We start from the raw sequence: 21,111 nt of genomic DNA, 5'->3' as shown, positions 1-21,111 counted from the left end.
TGGGGGGGAGAATGGGATATGTGGCTGGGCACAAAGTATCTTACTTTTTCCAGCCTTTTGAAAGCGGGGGAAGAAGGATAAAGAACAAGGTGTGTGCAACAGAAACAACACTAATTAAACAGCTCTATTTCACCTCACTCTTTTGAAGGTCACCTTGTCTCCAAGTATACATCATAAATCTTACATGTTGCTTTAAACCTATATATATTTGGTGTATGTGCATACATACCTCACCCCAACTATTGTTATTAATAATGGTTCTTAACAGTCTTTAAATAATAAGTAGTGGTTTGCTGAAAGACAGAACCCTGGCAATATCTCATACTGGATTAGAAGTGTAATATTTACAAATTAATCCCTGATATAATTCTGTATACTTTAACAGAGTTACACCAAGGATAAAGTTGGCTCACCATGTTATGATTTTTTTTCTTTTTTAAATTCTGATTTTATTTTTTTCCCTAGTATTAGTCTTTGCTGTTGCAAGAGCTGCTAGCACGGAGGGGAAAAAAGGAGTGTTGATTTAAGAAACTAGATTTCCCAGAATAAAAAAAATGCGATTAAGATCTAAACAAAGGCTAAAGATGGCTTACGCTTAGCTCTGATGAGGTCCACTACCTCATTACCCACAACTGAAAACTTCTGATGCATTTTGTTTCAAGAGAATCCAAAAGTCTTTGCTGTAAAGCAGACTGGGGGGTGCAGAGTCCATTCACTCTTTCTGTATCACAACCATTATGTAAGAAGTATAAAACACTGCCTTTATGCTGCCAAACCACAATGACTCTTCTTACATCAAAGCATTTTCACCACTAGGGTTTTTTCTTCTAAATTTATTCAAGCCAAGGGCAGGGAGACAACAATTCATACACACTAATTACACCTAATTATCTATTCCTTTTTTTCCCCACGAACTTCGGCCAGTGTTATTTGCTATCTGGGTTTCTCACAACCTCCCCTTGCCCTGTCCATCCAGCTCAACAGTGAAGTCTTTGAAGAAAACAGTTGTGGCTTTTTACAATTTTCACAATATAAGGTTCAACTCAAATTAAATTATTCTATTATTAGTTTTGACACGTTTATGTGTTAAATATGAAGGTCTCTTGGTTAATTTGACAAATTTCTCACATCTCTTCATGGCTAGAATCACTGGTAACACCCTCTCTTGTAGGAGCTTCTCCTCAAGCTTTCTTTTCATGATCTAAATGAAATGTTTATTGGATTAAAGTTCTTCTCTGCAGACCTCCACGGTGGCCTGTGACAAAGAGCTTAAAAGCTTTATTAATTGGCTCGGGCTTTTTGGGGGGAGAGGGAGGACCTTATTTCACATTACATCACAAGCAAAGAAAACTGCCACGTGTAATTAAACTAATTTATCCTGTTACATCAAGAACTAACTATAACATATCTGTAATATATTTTGATTTGCCCATTTTAATCAAAGAATTCATTCGCTGAAACAGAACTGAGGAAAGCCATTATGATTTAAGGGGAAAAAAGAAAAACAACACAAAACTCAGCTACAGTAGCAATTATATTTACCCTTGGGTGATAAAACCTAGGAGTCTGTATTTGAACAAATTGCCAGGGGAGGGTAGAATGTCAGATATGACTTGAAAAAAGGCTTGTAATATTATGTAATTAATAGTATCTACAACACAGTGAATAGATCACAAGATTATAATCCCTAAAAAGTCTTTGAAGTACATAAATACAATTAATCAGTCCTTGCCTGTAAATATTTATCTCTCTCTCTCGTTACATATATATCTATATATATATATCTATCTCACATCTCTCTCACAAGCACACATACACTTATTGAAAGTATTTAGAACAAAACTGTAAACCTCTAATCAGGCACACAGTAATCTTGATGCAATGTGTTTTACTTGTTAAACTGTTCTTTGAAAACTAATCTGTGTCAAACAAAAACTGTCCTCAAACAATGCTGATATTAAGCACAGTAATTCATAACTGCATTGTAGATGATGAAGTTATTTTTATCCATTTCATTACTAGATATACCTCACAAAAATAAAATAAGCACCGCCACAACTTGCAAAAAAAGGGCCTTCTATTTAAGAGTTTGCTTGGTTACATAATAAAAAGGGAAACAAAAGGCCTAACATCTTCAGTAATGAAGAAGTCAATTGATAAACCAAGCCATCACAATATCAAAGGATTAATCCCACCAATTCTGACTCAGGTGACAGTTCAGCAGAGGTCAGAGTGGCTGACACTGACCTCAAAAGCAGGTTTTAACTATTCAATATACTGAAAGCTCCTGGGCTATCACAGCATTAGAATGGAACAAACTGACAAATCAATTTAATCAGCTAAATGACTTTTTTAAAAAACAAATTGGCAGATCAGCTAATCAACAAATGTGTGTGTTCCTATCACAGGTGGTTGGACAAAGCACAGCACACAATAAAAGAAATGTTATATCTACCAATTCCTTTATATGAAATTTAAAGCCTACAAATCTCTCTAAGAGTTCTAAATTGGTCAAGTTTTAAACACCTACATTTCTCTGATCCAAAACAAAAAAAAATACAGTAAGCTGATAAATATTTTAAAATTGCTCTGAAGATGGTTTTGTGAGAACAGATGTACATTTTAATAAGAAAACCGTATAGAATAACTGAAGCAACCTAAGTTGCTATCACTATATCACCACCAACCAATGATGCAAAAAGTAATACTGAACAGTACCGCTCCAGTCATTGTGAAAGCAGGTTATTGTGGTTAGCACTGAATTATTCAAAAATAATTTTTTTTAAAAATGAAATATTGATTTATTTTGACCCCAAACAAGGAAATGAAAAAAAATGATTTAATTGAAAGAAAATTTATAATGGTTTAATATCTTATAAATCCCACCAATTATGGATTTCTGGTTTATATTTTGTTTATTTCAGTTTAAAAGATATGCTCAGCCAAAGTTCAAGATATTATTTTAAAATTGTACCTGTTAATGATATACCAATGCTTCAGAATTGCTTATTTTTAGTATTAATGGTGGCTTTATTGTGTGTAATAACAAACTTGACAGAGAAAATATTTTAGCTATATGATGAATTGCACTATGTGATTGTAATTTACATAGCATTTTATAAGAAATCTTTGGATGTTTGAGAATCACTATTTATTGATAGTATTTTTGCACATCAAAGTACGGTTCGTAGAACACCAATGGTCTGAGGAACCCTTCCTGCTGGTCCAAAGAATTCAGTGTTGAACCAAACAGTGGGGGATTAGGTTGTTGGAAAGGGCAATAGTCCATGAGAGGATCTCTCTTTTACTAAGTGGCCTGCAGAATGAAAAAAGTTGGTGAACTACTGCCAAACCATGTATTAAAGAATCACTTCACCCCTCCTGCTAATAAAACAAGAATTCACTTTAGACCTTATGTCATTAAGTTTTTAAAGTATTGGTTACAACTCTATATGTAAATTATCTCTGTAAAAATGTCTGGAAATTTTTCAGAATAAATCATTGGGTACTTAGGCTCCTTAACAATTTGTGGAGTACTTGCATTCTCAAAACATTTGGCAAACTGAAGCTGAGCACTTGTTTGTGAGAACCAAGTAAGCTGTGCTGTTGAGAAATTTTTGTGAATGCGAAAAAACTTTGTCCCATACCTGCTTACTTTGAAAGGCCCCAAAACTAACAGCACCTCAGAAAAGTATGTATGCAATTATGGAATTAAGGGATTTTCACCAAAATATTTCATATCTGTGGTATATTATATTTAAAAAATAGTATGGACTGAAGAAGCAACCTGATTGGTGGAAGATTACAAATCTATATGAATATTTAGCAACAGTTTTTTCTCTGAAATCCATACACCTACAAGAGGGGCAGGATCATGGAGGAGGCAACGCTGGGCAAAAATGTCCCCTCCCCAACTTTATATTTGTTTCGTTTTAGGACTGTGTAAAAATCTGTCATGAAAATAGATACTTCAATTTAAGCAATGCTGACTTATATTTCTAATGCTTTCATTTCTAACCACCACAGGCCAGACACATAATTCAGACAAGGAATTCTGTCCCAACAGATGATGCTCCCCACTCATTCCTTGTTTACATCACATTTTAAAGTAAGACTCTTGTTTCTTGTTGCTGAGTTTTTCTGAAGCCATCTTTTGGTTTGCTCAGAGAATTTGGTTTTACATTAAACTCTAAAAGCATCAAGATCTGGTTTCAACCTGATGTCCAGTGGTAGAAAACCAAGCCCTTTTATAATGAATACTCTACCCTGCAGAGTTTCAGCCACGGCATCCTTGGACAACACAGCTACAGCTGATAGTTGCCATTCACTCTGTATTCTCTGAAATAGCCAAAGTCTTAACCTACTGACAGCTTTAAAGAATTGAACCCGGACTTCAGAATGGATCTAGAATTGGATAGGGAGCCAAGTGTACTCCTTGAAGAACTGCCAGTGTGATCTCATTGGTGAATCCCACTTGGGAAGCAGGCTCCCATAAATTGAACTAACTGGAACCTATATATGGTCTTTGCAAACAAGCCCAGATATTATTTATTATTTTTATTGCAATAGCTCCCGAAGACCCTAAGCGGGATTAGGGCCCTATTGTGCTAAGTGCTGTACAAACAAATGGAAGATGCAATCCATGCCCTGATGAGTTTACAATATAAAAAGGCAAGATAGACAAGCATATAAACAAAATGCCAAAGGTATCAATCTTGTAAATTACTTTAAAAATATGTTTTCCCCTGACCCACATCTGCCTCCCCTGACTTAGGGGCCCAACCAATCTGCATCACTAGTGTTGAACTGATATTCCTTCTTGCTCACCCCACAAAAACTGATTCAGGAATGAAAAAACATAGGTCTTGCAATAATACAACTTGGAGACAATGAAAGAAAGGATGAATGTGGGTTAAGTCTGTATCTGAAAATAAAGGGTAATTTGCTGATGAGCAAAAGATGGGGAAAGAGGTTTCTGGCCACTACTACCATCAGTGTGTCTAGGAGCAGCAGTGTCTAATACATTACAACTCCTAAATTGTGCACCACATTGACAACACGGTGGCAGATACTCTCAAAGGGTGAGAAGCTAGTTCCTTCCAATTATTCAAAGTGCTTCCCCTGTCCCACCAGTCTCAGGTCCTTCTTGAACATATTGAGGTTTAAAGCAGGCAGTTTGAAATTGACACCGTTTGGAAAGAAGCAGCTCTTTTCAGAAATACGCCATGGTACTTGTCCTTCCACTAAAGAGCACTCCCTAAAACCTGGTATAGGAAATTAAAGCCTCTTCTGCTGAGTCACTCTGGATTCGGGTGCTAAAACCTACATTATGATTCAGGGTAATTATTCCTGAGTTATGGCGGCAGGCGTGTCCAATTAGCTCCAAGCAGGATATATGAGACTGGGAGACAATCTATGTGTGTAAAGGGAATTGAGAACAGAAGAGACCCCAGAGAGAAATCCTAGATGCAGTTAGGGCAGAAGATTTATGTTTTATTGTTTTTTAATTGTCCATAAAGCCAAACCCTAGGGAGGGGCTGAGGATGAACTAACTCATAGTCTGTGGACTCAGTTGAAGATGGCGTCAGGATGAGGACCATTCATAAGCAACCAATTTAATATTTTCTCCTCAAGTTAGATTGTCATGGAAAATTTCAGGGAAGACCTTCAGTTTAATTTGTGCGTGTGTATGTTTTTTAAAAGCTCAAATAGCAGAATTGTGAACATGAACAGGAAAGGGTAGTTATAATGAGACAAGGTAGGTGAATGCAATGATATAGTTCACATACAAGCGTCATGCTTTTGGGAGGAATAAATTATGGTAAATGCCTATGGCAGCCCCAAAATTAGTTTATGTCCACACCTTCTGAACTGTATTCCACCACTTAAGACAATTTGTGTGTCTTATTTTTAAATTTATTCAATTTAAAAAAATGACTGCCATGCTCCCATAAGTGCCATATTAAAAATATGAGTTTTGAAGGTCATTCTTTATTTTATATACATTGTCACCGTTGTTCAGTGTTTGTTATTGAGGACAGAATCGTGTTTCCTGCCTCCTATGATTTGCTTTGAAAGTTTTAAGGGGGATCCAAATTATTTACAAGTACAGTTATTACTAAAGTAATGTTAAAGATGGATTTAAGTACAGAAGTATTTAAAAACAAAGTAACATAAAACATACAAAGAACACAGAATAAAGAAAACACAAAGATTATCCCAATAACTAAGCTCAGGAGCAAGAAGGTATCTCTTAATATTCCATATGTAAAGTCCTGCCTAAAATCTTGAAATACCTTTAACAGTCAAGGCAGCAATCTGGTTTAAAAGCATGTAGTCATTACTTTTTTTGCTAGCAAAAAGAAAGAAGATAAATCTCAAATAAGTATGCAAGATAAAGTTTCCATAAACCCAGCAATTACAGCAATATATATATACACACACACATACTCTCAGTAAGGAACGAAGAAGGCCAAGAAGAAAAGACTGATTAATGGCAAGATAAAGGGAAGGTTCCAGTGATGCAAGCTGAGCACAGTGTTGCAGTTCAGGAAATAATTAAGTTACAACTACTCCTAAGAATTAGGGCCCTGCATGTTCTAGGAGCAAAGAATTTGCAGCAGAATATGCCCTTGGCTGCAGAATTGTGTTTGAGAACCTCAGGCCTGGTTCACACTTAAAAATTAGATTGACCTAGCTGTAAAAAATTTCACATCCTGAGCACTGTAGTTAGGTTAACCTAACCCCCAGTATAGGTGTCGCTAGGTCAACAGAAGAATTCTTCCGTCGACCTAGCTACCACCTCTCAGAGAGCTGGATTAACTACACTGATGGAAACCCCCTTCTGTAGATGTAAGAAGCCTCTACACCGGTGGTTCTCAAACCAGGGCTGCCACTTGTTCCGGGAAAGCCCCTGGTGGGCCGGACCAGTTTGTTTACCTGTCGTGTCCGCAGGTTCAGCCGATCGCGGCTCCCACTGGCCACGGTTTGTTGCTCCAGGCCAATGGGGGCTGCAGGAAGCAGTGCCTGCTGAGGGACGTGCTGGCCACCCTTCCTGCAGCCCCCATTGGCCTGGAGCGGTAAACTGCGGCCAGTGGGAGCCGCGATCGGCCAAACCTGCGAATGTGGCAGGTAAGCAAACTGGCCTGGCCCGCCAGAGGCTTTCCCAGAACAAGTGGAGGCCCTAGTTTGAGACAACTGCTCTACACTATGGTGCTACAGTGGCATAAGTTGCAGCACTGTAGCTATGCTGCTGCAGCAGCTGTAGTGTAGATGTGGCCTATACTTTTAATTTTTAATTAAATTTATAACTTTTATGGTTATGAAGAAAACCTTTCAACATTGCTTTCCTAACAGCATGAAATAGTAATTCAGAGACATGTGAACTGCCACATTCATCTCAATGAGATGTTAATTTTGAAGCCTGATAAGTTTAAATGTCAACACTGAATGGGATTTTCAACGGGGCCTAAAGCAATTATGGGTCCTATTACCATTAAACTTCAACGGGAATTGAGTGTCTAACTCCGTTAGGCCTCACTGAAAAATCCCAGGCACTGTTAACTATTTCACTGCTGATCACTTTAGCAGAAATATCCAATTAATATATTTATCCCACAATCCCAGACTGTTTCTCACTGATCTGTAGATACCAAAACCTCCAACTTTCCTTCCCTTAACTTCTACAATACAATTACCTCTTGTGAATTAAAAAATCTATGCCATACCAAAACCTGAAAGTGTCGATACTGCATATATTCATTTTATTTATTATCAAAACAAACCAACCCCAGTGGTTACTCAACTGACTGCATTATTCATATTTACCCCAATGAAAACCTCCATTTTGAATTTAAATGAAGCTGTTGCAGAATTTCCAATTTGTCACACCAAAGTATGTAGACGTTAGGGAACTTCCTATAGAATTTAAATTCCCCTTGCCATGTAGTACTGGAGTCTTGGCTATATCCCCACTCAGAAAGCCACTTACATAGAAGAAAATGTATTTACACATAAGATGGACTTGAATTTTGAAAAAGTGAGGGACAGTCAAATTCCAGAGAAACAATTCTTTTTCTGAGTGAGAAACAATGAGACCCAGCTATTAAAGTGGTGGTGTAGCAGAATGGTTCCCAAACTGTGCTGTATGGAACAATTGCTGGTTGCCTGCAGAGAGCTGAATGATCACATGGTGCTAATTCTTATAGTGCTTGTATAGGTGTCCATGGACATCACAGTAAAAGAAAGCTTGGCAATAAGGCGTTGAATCCAGCCATACGCTAGCCACAAGCAAAATAAAAATGTCCACAAGCAGGGAGGAAAGAATGAAGCAGATTGGTAGTAGGTTGCTCTTCTCCCCTGATCAGCTGGATTAAGTGACAAGGAAAGCATATGAGGTGGGGGGAAAGGGAAGGAAAGGGTGAGACAAGCCAAGAAAGAAGCGTGTGTATGGGAGCAGAAATGAGAGATTAAATAAAAAGCAAAAGTAGACAATGTGATAACTTCAAAAAATTAGTTATTGTATAATTGAAAATATAGGAGTAACTATTCCTTTACTTAGTGTAGTTTTTCAGTTGCAAAGCCTACATTGATGGAGTGATTACATTTTAAGATAACATCTTTAAAGAAAATGCCACTGGCTTGGGAAAAGTATGCTAGCATGATAAACCTAAAAAGTCAAAAAATATTGCAGCAACATTTGCATAATAATTACAGAAATATTACAATCTCAACTTGCACATATACAGCTGTAATAAAATTCTGTCCGAACAAATATTTCCTACTGTGTTACTTATAGAAGTTAACATTTTGCCCTGTTACATATTCAGCTTTTCCATTAAATACAGATATTAATGTTATAGATGAAAAGTTGTTCCCTCCTCTATTACAATTTGCTTCAATCCTATAATAATTAAACATTTTTTCTGAAAGTAAGATTGAAGCAATCCTGTACAAAACCTTGATCATCAATAGGACAGGCGAAGAAAGAAAGCATTCAACAAGTGACTTTCCTTACCTTCAGCACAGCGATGAATGGTACAAAGTTAGCTCTCTGAAGCCCATTTTTATAGAGGTCTGAAAGAGAAAACTGGTACTAGTTTTGCTACTTAGCTTTGCCCCTTAATAATAATGCCAACTTGTCTTTTAATCTGGCAAATGAAGCTCTATGCTGTTAGAGGGATAAAGGAATGAAAGGGAATTGAAATTGATTTCTGTTCTTTTGCTGCATGAAATTCATTACATTCTTAATGGGGGGGGGAAAGGCAGAACAGCTCAAGAAAATCTCAAAAGGGATTCAGTGAAATTAGATTTAAATCTCTAATGAGAACTAAGTGATTTTAGCAGAAGAGATACAAAACCTTTGTATTAAAACAAGCTCATAAAAGAATTGGAAATGTTAGGTATCAATCAGTGCAAATATAAGGCCAAAATATGCAAAGGCTTAATCCTAAGAATTATTTTTTTTTTGTAAAAAGATTTGAACTACGAAGAAATAATGTCAATTGCCAGAGTTGGTAATGTCTTTATTTGCTTGATTAAGGTTACTCCCTTGGTTTTCTAATAATTCCCATCACATATACTATTTTTTTCAAGGCAAGAAAATACAATTTGATTTGTAGGCAAACAATAAAATATTACAAATAAATACATAACTTTTAAAAAAGTTTAATTTATTAAAATATGTTAGAATTAAATGCATATTTGACATTTATGAAAGAAAATATACATTAATAAATATAACTGGTAAAACAGAATTTTATATCTATAGTTAAAAGTTCTCTTTTCTGGAAACTATGTAACTGTAGGGACAGGATAAATAGTTCCATTACAGCTTCATCATCATACCATAGTTATGATGTGCTACTTCACTTCATTAATACAAGTCTCCATCTGACTGCAAGGTCGTAACACTTTATTACAGGGCAGGTCAACAGAAGAATGTAGACGCTGTTACAACTGCCCACCTAAATTCCCCTGCTTCTGACACAGACTATATCAGATTATTATTATATAAGGATTAGATTTTTATCACTAAATGTTGGTATATGTTGATTTCACCGTACGCACAGGCAAACCAACAAAAAATTAAATCTATAAACATTTAAATGTATAGATCGGCAAAGTAAGAAAAATGCTGCTTGAGAACGTATTAGGGTTTTATTTAAGGATATTTACATTGTATATTTTTACATGCAACATTGACAATTTGTGTTTTAATGGTCATAAAGCCTTAACATGTATGCATTACCACTGTCATGAAATAATTACTGTCTGATCCCCCTCCCCATTGTCAAACTATCCCATAATTTCCTGCAACTGTGAAAATTTAATTTAATAAAATTTGAAAAAATGCTTAAACATAAACACCAATATTATCAGTTGAAATGATTAAAAAAACAACAACACAAAAATTGAATTCTGCCATGCCTATATAAAACATTTCAATTGCAGTAATGCCTGAAAGCCATAATTAGGCTGGGTCTCATTGTACGAGGTGCAGTATGAACACAATGGTGGATGGAGGATACACTATGTGTGACAAATCAAGAGAGTACTGACGAAGTGATTCACAGGAACCATAATAGCAAGACGATGCTTGTAGGAAATCTGAATACTAGATTCTGAAACCTAATTGCTAACAAAGTTGTACACAGTCATGTGCCACTTTTCACACAGTTCTCCAACATTTATGGCAAAACACAATTTTTTAAATAAGCAATACATTTAAATGAATGCAAGTTTACAGGTAGAAACAGTGATCATTAAAAATTATTTTTTTGCCTGGAAATATTTTTAAAACATGCTGTAATACAAATGATGAACTTATTTAAATTAACTCATCTATGAATTAAGAACAGCTGCAGAGGCCTTATTTTTATTGCATCATTTTTCCTTTTGGAGAGCACAAGGAAAATGTGGTAAGTGGATTTTGGCAGAGGAGTGAAGCTGGGATTCCAGAAATCACACCTTGACATTTCACTCATGTTCCAGTGGGAAAGCAGTAAATGTAACATTACTAAGTGTGGCACTAGTGTCTTGGCCAGTGTTTTCTCTAACCAGACTGCTATCTTACCTCTTTGTATCCAGAAAGAGAGGGGAAAAAATCCTTAAGTCAATCCTGAGTTTGGATACTAGGGTTGCCAACTTTCTAACTGCAGAAAACCGAACATCCTTGCCCTGCCCCTTTCTCCCCCTTCCCCCTCCCCCCTCGTCGGTTGCTCTCCCCAGCTCTTGCTCTTTTTCACAGGGCTGGGACAGGGAGTTGGGATGTGGGAGAGGGTGAGAGCTCCAGCTGGGGATGCGAGCTCTGGGGTGGGGCTGGGGATGAGGGGTTTAGGATGCAGGAGGGAGCTCTGGGCTTGGGGATGGGGCTGAGGGGTTCAGCATGTAGGAGGGGGCTCCAGGCTGGGGGAGAGGGTTGGTGTGTGGGAAGGGGTGAGCGCTCTGGCTGGGGATCTGGGGTTGGGCCAGGGATGAGAGGTTCGGAGTGTGGGTGGGAGCTCTGGGCTGGGACATGGGTTCAGAGTGTGGGAGAGGTTGAGGGCTCCGGCTGGGGGTGCAGGCTGTGGGGTGGGGCCAGGGATGAGGTGTTTGGGGTGCGTGAGAGGGCTCCGGGCTGGGGCTGAGGGGTTCAGTGTGTGGGAGGGGGCTCAAGGCTGAGGCAGAGGTGCAGGAGCGGTTTCAGGGTGCAGGCTCCAGGTAGGCATGACCTCAGGCAGCAATGACCTCAGGCAGCCCTGGTATTTGGTATCCCAGGGCTCCTAGCTAATGGGAGCTACAAAGCCAGCACTTGGGGTGGCCCTTGTTGGTGGGGATAGCACATGGAGCCCCCCTGACTGCCCCTCCACCTAGGAGTTGGAGGGACATGCCAGCTGCTTCCCGGAAGCTGCGCAGAGCTGGGCATGGAGCCTGACACTTTGACCAACCGGACTTTTAGCTGCCTGGTCAGTTGTGCTGACCGCAGCGGCCAGGCTCCTTTTCGACTGGGTGTTCTGGTTGAAAACCAGACAACTGGCACCCCTTTTGGATACCTTAATAAGAACAAATGTAGTGTATTAACCCAATGCCCTTTACTGGGGAGAATTTCATTTCAGACACTCATCTTTAGATGCTGGAATACATTCTGCGTGCACAGACAGAGGAGGGTGGGGTGGCTGCCCTAACCGATGGCACCATAATGCTATGAACGTTCCTCCTGATATCCCCTTTGGGCCAGCCCTATGCAGCTCCTGCACTGGGGCAGAGGTGCCATGTGGTGGGGACACAGGGTCACATGCCCCCTCTCCCCATCCGATTTCTCAGGAAGCCTCTCGCCAGGCTGCCGAGCAGCACAGGGGGGTGAGGAAGCTGCTGGGTGGCTGACTGAGCTTCCCCCACACACACACACGACATGGAGCTGCTTCTCCTTCCCTGCTGCTGGATTCCCAGTGCTTCTAACTGCCTCTTTGCACACTGCCCGTTGAAGTGAGTCGGGGGCATCTTTGAGATTGGGAAGAGGAGCTGCAGCGGCATTCAATGTGCCTCTTAAGGAGAAGGTGATTTAGGGGTGTCATATTTACCCCTCCAACAAAAAGTGATTGATAAGTCTCCAAATTCTTGTTAATTGCCCCAAGCACCATCCCACCTTGGCCCCATCCATCCTAATGGCACATAGGGGACCGCGCATTCCAATAGTGTTGCCACTTTTGTTGGTCTTGTTTTGAACAATTGCTAAATTGATTGAGGATAACTCAGGCTGGGAGGGATGTCTGCAAGCTCTGCAAGGGGCTGGGCAGTCAGAGGGACAGAGAGCAGGAGGAGGAAGAGGTAGTTGCCACTGTATGTTGTCTACATACATATCAAGTTTCAAGGGACGGAGGCAGAGGCAATATGTGGGGCGGTCACATGATCCCACAGAACCTTTCAACTGTGCCCCCCACTATCCAGAGTTACATGTTGCCTCTGGCTAGGTGAATTCTCCCTCGGGCTATTGCAGTCCCTTTATGGTCCCTATACACCATGGGAGCAACATACACTATCGGGGCGAGCACCAGAATCTAGCCAATTGTTCACAGACTAACATTTTGAAGTAAACAGGTAGGCCCACGCCCAAACTCATGATCTACAAGCAGAACTTCGGGGTGTTTGAAGCTATCCTTTTTAGAGATGGCTTCCAACCACACTATGCACCCATCCAATTTGCCTTTTTCTCTTTCACTGTGCTGTGTTAATTATATCTTGACTTAATTACAATTGCTCAAAGAAGGATAAAAGTACAACAATAACTGAAGGTTGAAAGACATAACATTTCCCCCTCTCTATGACTATTAAAATAGAGAAAAATATCTGTATTTTAAAGCTTAAGTGATTCTCTTCTAAAAAAGAAAATTAGTGCAACTTGAAAGCCTTTCGCTCTTGGATGAAACTTCATATAAATAAAAAAACCCCAAATATTATGCTAATTAATACCATTGCATTAATTATCTCTTAGAAGTGTTATCTGGCTACCAAAAAATTATAAGATTAGTTTATTGACCCTCTTTGTCTAAAGCCTTGTATAGTTAAGAACTCCATGAAATGTTCATATCAAGCCTTCCTTTTATTTATTAAATATTATTGTGAAAAAAATTTTAAAAAGAGTTCTCTAAACCAATATATTGCAAGTTCTTGTGTGTGATGTCAAAGCAGTTGGGGACAGAGGTTCTTGGTGGATCGCATCGAGCTAGCACAAGTGTAGCCACGGTAGTGGCACCGGAGGCATGGCTGAGCCATATCAAGTATTTACACACCAGTTTCAGGCAGGTTTGTATTTGGCACAGCTCAGCCATGCTTCCGCTGCGGGTGGCTACTCATGCTACCGCAGCTTCCTTATTTATACATGTGCTAGCACAATGAGAGCTAGTGTGAGTATGTGTTCACAAGAAGGGGAAATCACACCCTAAGCTCATAGCGTAGACATAGGGCTTGTCTATACCACTGATTAAATCAATGTAACTTATGTCACTTACTCAGGGGTGTGGAAAAGTCACCTTTGTGAGTGACGTAAGTTACACTGACTTAAAGTGATGTCTACACCACACTATGTCAGCGGGAGACACTCTCCCATCGATGTAGCTGCAGCGGCACTGATGTAGCACAGTAGTGAAGACAAGCCCATAAACTAAGAATGGGGAGAGAAGAAACAGTTACTCATTCCCTCTCCCTTCTGCTGGCCAGGCTCTGCCTGTGTCCCTGAGCCCACCCAATCCTGAGGCAGTTTATCAGCTTTTCTCTCCATTGTAGAGATAGGAAGGGTTAGAAACATCACTTGAAGCTGTAGAAGTGGAGAAAAAAATTATTTGGGGTGGGGAGAGAAGAGAGGGTAGGACCCAGGATGGACCCTTTCTTCCCTATATAAGAGAAAACTAGGAGGCGTCTGCATGGCAGGGAAAGAATACCACAGATTTTTAAAACTAGAGATTTTATCACCGCTAAATTTGAATAAATGTAAAGTGGCTTTTATAAGAAATGTGTTAATTTCGCTGTACTTGTATCATACTGGTAGCATGTTTGTTTTTACCTTCAGGTGGCCTATTGGATGTTGCCACAACGACAACCCCGTTTTGGAACAGATTTTCAAAAAGCTGTTTCAGAATCATGGCATCAGCAATGTCAGTGACCTGTGAGAGACAACACAATTGTTTTTCTTGCTTTCAACTTCTGCCATAATAAATCTGCAAATGGTTTCATAGTCAGAAAAAAACTGGCTTGTTAGTAAAATCCTGGAGAAAGATTCTAATTATTGCTTGTGGGGGCGGGGGAAATAAAGGAGATAATTAATAAGCAGGGAAAGCATGGCAATCTTTTAAAACTTGCCTGCTCTTTCTTACAGAGTCCCATCATTTCTTTACCAATTGCTAAATGATTCCACGTTAACTTCTATTATAAAACTACAGGTGGGAGACACAGAAAACAGACCTACACATTTAAGAGAGGCCTAATTAATTAGAACCAACATAAAAAACAGAAGATAAAGAAAGAAAATACACACCAGCTGTTTTACATTTCTATTACCTTTCTAGTAAAGGTTGGTAGAGGTGACTTTAAATGGTCATGGGACTTCAGAAATAAGGACAAGCAGCCAACTATACATAATCAGCTGCTGTAGAAAATAGAATGATATGACATAGATACTATTGTGTGATTGTTGTACAAAACAATTCAACAGATGGCCCATCACGAAAATAAGCAATTTCATTGTTCTTTTTAAGTGCCTTCTATTACTGTCCATGAATAATCAAAAGGCACTGCAGTCACTTCCAGCATAGTCAGCCTCTTCTAACCTTCAGACAAAACATTCACTTAAAAAACATGAAAAAAATTGGGCGCTACAATTAATACTGAAAAAAATTAACAACAAGCAGCAAAGTGAAAATTCTTAGACAAACTATTTACTAAGGCTAGTTTTACCTAACTGTATGGTATCTAGAAACTGATACTATGGACTTGCACTATATGTAATGTTATGTGTCAGAATGGAGAAAAATGTAATAAACTTTTCTGAACAGAAGAAAAATTAGATATGACAGTATACTATAGGGGTTACAGAATCTCACAGGCTAATGAAAAAAATCAGTGTACCCAATAACTAAACCATCTTAACTACTGTTATCTATGTTTCCCTCGCACTTTCCCTCCTATTGTTCATTACATCAACTTGTTATGCTTTGTCTTAATTTAGGCCCTGATCCCACAAAGCGGTTTCTGCCTATCTGGATTGTAGGTCTGGAGCTGCAGGCTCCAATCCTGCAATAGATAACACGCGGGTGGACTGCTATACTCACATAAAACCATGCTTTTCACAGGCCAAACAGTCCAGCTATGTGTTATCAATTAAAGGATTGGAGCCTTAGGCCTAGGGTATGTCTACACTAAAAATGCTCCTGTTGGCACAAGTAATCTACTTCCCTGAGAAGCGGTAGCTAGAGACATGTCCTTGCATAAAATGCAGAGCTGTACTCCCGTGGTGGTGCTGGTGTAGCACTTCAGTGAAGACACTACCTACATTGACAGGAGGGTTTCTTCTGCTGGCATAGATAATCCACCTCCCTGAGAGGCGATAGCTAGGTCGACAGGAGAATTCTCCCATTGACCTAGTGCTATCTATACCAGGGCTTAAGTCAGTATAGCCACATCTCTCAAAGGTGTTGATTTTTAAATTCCTAGTGCAGACCAGGCCTTAGTCTACATTAGAAAATGTTTGCCAGTATAGCCTCCTAGTGTAGATGTACCTTATACCGGCAAGAGTGCTTTTGCTGATATAGCTCATGCAGTTCCCCACACAAAAGCACTTCTTTACCAATATAACTGTACCTACAATAGGGTTTTTGCTGGTATAAAACATCATACCAAAAAACCCCACACTCTTAACCAACATTACTATACTGGCAAAAGTTTTGTGTGTATATCTGGCTTTAAACTTTTGGGGGGTTGAGGGTTAAGTAGTTGAAGCCACTGTGGACTCCACCTAATCCACCAATTTGTGGTGAACTAAGGCAAAAAGGGGGAAAGGAGGAAAGATTCAGGCTTTGTCTACACTAGCACTTTTGTCACCAAAACTTTTGTTGGTCAGGGGTATGAAAAAACACCACACCATGACCAACATAAGTTTCACTGACAAAAGTGCCGGTGTGGACTGGGCTATGTCAGTAGGAGATGCTCTCACGCTGACATAGCTACTGCTATTCGCTGGGGGTGGTTTAACTATACTGGCAAGAGAGCGCTCTCCTGCTAGCATAGAACAGCTACACAGGAGACCTTATAGCGGCGCAGCTGCAGCGGTACAGCTGTGCCACTGTAAGGTCCATAGTGTAGACATAGCCTTAGACTCTGCTCCTGACAGCTAGTTTGGAGACAATGAGGGAAAGCTTTAATAGAAGCAGTTTTCTCCTTCCCTGTGATCCATCCTTCAGCAACCATTCACCTAGTTCTTGTGGGAGGACTAATATTTAGCAGTTTTTTATTACATTTTCTTTTCTTCCTCAACAATATGTTCAGTAACACACTCCATGGAGTGCATGTATCATCCAGCAACCCTCTGGTGTGTTCAGGACAGTTATTATACTTCTATCAAGGTATGCATGTATTGGCTGAGGAACACACAACCTGTTGAGTGTAGCTGCTTACATGCCAGCTCCTGATGTTTTCCTGAAGGCTCTTCTGAATTATTAAAAAGTCAGAAACTTCCAAAGTTGTCTTCAAAACTCAAGACATGTAAAGGAAAGCGGTGCTTACATTATTTAATCTGAAAGTTAAGATCACTGTTAAATTTAGTTTCTGCACACTCAAACAGAAGCTTCTTTTCAACTGCTTGAATGCCAGTGTTATTTCTGATAAGAAATCAGAACATAATTTCAAATCTAAAAAGAATTTGGACTTTTTTTATTGTGTCAGAAAAAAATCTCAGGAATTGGATTTTTAAAATGATGATATACATTATTTTACTACAAACTTCGTATTTTTTTTAATTACACACGTGGCAGAATATACTTTTCTAGGAGCAGAGTACAGAATGGAGGATTGAAGAGAATTATAACGTTTATGTATACTCCAGTGCAAATGTTTACAATGAAGTAAAAGAAAGCAATGAATAAAGGCCTGTTACTTGAGTTATTATTTGATGTTACAGAATTTTAGTGTTTTTTCCTTACCAGAATAAATTAACTTTTGAAAGCTATATAATTAATAAAGCAAGAGTCATTTTGTGTACTGAGGTGCCAATTTATTTTCTTTTGATCTTGTACAGCTTTGGAAGGGAAAGATAATTTTACAGTGTAAGCAAGCAGAAGACAATAACGGAAGCATTCTCATAGCTCAGGTTTTTTTCTGTACCCAGCATTCATTACAACCAGGAACAAAAGAGAAGGCTACAAATTACCAATAAGGGGAGTCTGCTAATGGAGAGAATGGAGAAATTTCATTAGCATTTAAGAGAAAAGATTTTTATGACCTAGTGCTGCTTTCCATTATGACTCACTTAAGTAAAAAAAGAAAAAAAATCGAATAGTTAATTTACATGTGTAAGTGCTTGAGACTCAGTCATCCACTGATTGGTACTGCTCCATATAATGAATGACAAATATAAGCATGTATTATCAGTAATTAGTATTAGCACAAAAATAAGAGCCTACTTTTTTATTAGAGGCTTTTAATAGCTTTGCTGGCTTGTAAAAACTGTTTAAACTGTAGTTCTTTTTCAAACCCAAGTGATACTGAATAGTATTTAAATATTATCTCTGCATGATCATTCTGCTTACCAAAAAGTAGGGATTCTATTTTCATTACCATTGCTACCTACCACAGGTATTACAAAATTAGAAGCCTAATTGCTTTTATATAGAATTATTTCAGCACTCAACAAAATAAAATAAAATCCAGATTTTATAAACCACCCATTAGAATACTGAAAAGCACCAAAACTGTAATTACAAATGGCATGAATCTCAGGTTTTTATATTTAGGGCCATCTATTAAAGGAATATACTATTTATGTGGATGCAAAAAAGATGGGTTGTTTTATTTATCATAAGCACTAATGACAAAAGATTGGGAAGAAAGAATACTATTTATTAATCTGTGAACAAGCAGCTTATATTAAGACTGATCAAGCTTTCAGAAATATCTAGTTCATAAGGCATGCTCAGAGGCTTAACATAGGCATTTGTATAGTGGCACCCATACAGTACTTGCAACATGATACCTATTACATCTCTACTTTAAGATATCTGAATTCTTTCAGTAAGAACTTTAAGAAATAAAAAGTAGAATAAGTCAATAGATTCTGAAATACTTTTCTAAGTCAACTAATCAATACGTTATTTTAATTGTGTATTTGTCTGTGGCTGTTTCTCACCCCCACTCCTACAGGCTCTAATATGATTTACTCTAGGGTGACTATGACGTGGCTTCAGCCAGGTGTTAAATGGAACTCAGCAACTTCAGCAACGCTGTTGTCTTTAACAATTCTGCATTTGGTGGTCTTTGAAAAATGAGCATCTTCATTGTTTTCTGCTGTCTATGTCACAGAATCTCATCTCCTCTATACTACCAAGAACAACAGCTTCATCTTTTCTCCTATATGTAAAAGGTATCTAAAGGAAACCTTCAATATTTCAAGTAAATCTCAACAACTTCTCTGGTATGTCTGTCCATTTTCACAATGCACGATCATGGTTCTACAGTAGGAGTAACGACTTGCTTCCATTGTCATTGTCTGTTCTCAAGTAAAAGGATTTTCAGCTGTCATTGTGGACAGCAATTTTGTCTGCATGTCACAGTTAATATTTATTCTGCCTCTTTTGTTTTTCTTCCAGTTCTATTTGTAAATCTAGTGTTTGCTTAAATTTGAGTAAATCAAATCTTGTGTGAAGACTGCCAATTAGAATCTCTGCTGGGGAAATGAAGGATAATGTGTGTCTTTCTTTAAGAGTTTGTTCCCCCCATCTGAACAGCTCTCCTAGACATCACATCACTTTGTGACTATTTAGGCAGGAAGACGACATATTCAGAATGAGAGGTCTTAGCAAATTTCTGAAAATCGGGACTCACTCTCAGTAATTCAAGCCTATACAGTAGCACATGGCTCACACATTATATGACTTGCTGCAAATGATCAGCAATCTACTGTTTGTTTGATCATTTTGAAATCTCTGAATTCAAGAGTAGTACCAAATTAATAAATAAATTTCTAAAATTGACATAAGTATTCAATGTCCTGGGAATACTAAATGTGTTTTATTTCCCTCCCATCCGCACCCTGGAGATAGAAAAAGGAAAGCGTTATTTTATTCAGTAAAATGACTGTAGCACTTCTACCTTGACAACAGGGTGATGAGGCAATCATAAGAATGGCTATACTGGGTCAGACCAAAGATCCATCAAGCCCAGTATCCTGTCCTCTGACTGTGGCCAATGGCAGGTGCCCCAAAGGGAATGAACAGACAGATTATCATCAAGTTATCCATGTCCTGTCATTCAATCCCAGCTTCTGGCAAACAGAGGCTAGGAACACCATTCCTGCCCATCGTGGCTAATAGCCATTGATGGACCTATCTTCCATGAATCTATCTAGCTCCCCTTTGAAACCAATTATAGTACTGGCCTTCACAACATCCTCTGGGAAGGAGTTCCAGAGGTTGACAGTGAGTTGCATGAAAAAATACTTTCTGGTGTTTGTTTTAAACCTATTAATTTCATTTGGTGGCCCCTTGTTCTTGTATTAATCAACTTAAAAAAAATTCCAGAAGGATCTGAGCCTACCTTTGAAATGTGGAACAAAAACAGAAAACTCCTTAGTACTGGAGTAACCAAGCAGTGGGTACCCATACAGGAAAAGAGTTATTTATAGCAACATATCCTATACTGGAATTAGCAAACAGGTTCCTTTATCAAGTGTTTAAAATGTACATCTCTGGCATATCATGTTTACTCAAAAACTTCATATTGATTAGTAGCATAAATAGAACATGGCGTGTAGTTGGATTATGTATCAGTTTCTGCAGAGCTCTGTTTTGCGATACTGTTCATACTCACTGGATGAAGCAAATATAAAATTACCAGCAAACAATTAGGTTAAGAATCAGAAATAGTACTTCATTCAAAGCCAAGAGTTAAAAAACATAGAAGAGGAAAAATATGAGTAAGCTTGGTACAAGTAGTTTCTTTTACAAAAGGAACACAGGGAAAAGCAAGCAAGCATGCAGTACAAAAACTAAAGCAAACTGTGAGGAGGCATAATGAGCTGGTGAAATCCTTGTGCCTAACAAGGAGTGTAGAAATGCACTTGCAGTGTTTTCTAGGTGGAAGAGGGAGATTGGGAATAATGTATAAGACAAATGAACTCTTCTCCCATCTGGCAACATGACTTAGAATCATAGAATATCAGGGTTGGAAGGGCCCTCAGGAGGTCATCTAGTCCAAATCCCTGCTCAAAGCAGGACCAATCCCCAGATAGATTTTTGCCCCAAATCCCTAAATGGCCCCCTCAAGGATTGAACTCACAGCCGTGGGTTTAGAAGGCCAGTGCTCAAACCACTGAGCTATCCCTCCCCCCATAGCCCACATTCCACTCCAACTCTGTGCTGCTTAATCAGA

The 21,111-nt window shown here is 38.7% G+C and overlaps 1 protein-coding gene across 3 annotated transcripts in view; it reads right to left on the bottom strand.

Annotated features, from left to right (window-relative positions):
- AFG1L (AFG1 like ATPase) overlaps positions 1–21,111 on the bottom strand; it is a 167,465-nt gene that overhangs the window by 84,527 nt on the left and 61,827 nt on the right. For 2 of the 3 annotated variants that reach the window (XR_003999557.1, XM_030556069.1), the window contains exons 6-7: positions 14,540–14,639; positions 9,017–9,075 (exon numbers count right to left, since the gene is read on the bottom strand). The exons of the other annotated variant lie outside the window; for it this stretch is intronic. Coding sequence is in view for 1 of the 2 variants with exons in the window: in XM_030556069.1 (XP_030411929.1) it covers positions 9,017–9,075; positions 14,540–14,639 (159 nt within the window). In the remaining variant the exon portion in view is untranslated. The remainder of the gene's footprint in view (positions 1–9,016; positions 9,076–14,539; positions 14,640–21,111) is intronic. 3 annotated transcript variants of the gene reach the window in all.

Source organism: Gopherus evgoodei, chromosome 3 (genome assembly GCF_007399415.2).
Source record: "Gopherus evgoodei ecotype Sinaloan lineage chromosome 3, rGopEvg1_v1.p, whole genome shotgun sequence".
Lineage (NCBI taxonomy): Eukaryota > Metazoa > Chordata > Testudines > Testudinidae > Gopherus > Gopherus evgoodei.
The sequence above is the reverse complement of the archived record's forward strand: the minus strand, read 5'-3'. Positions and strand labels throughout refer to the sequence as shown.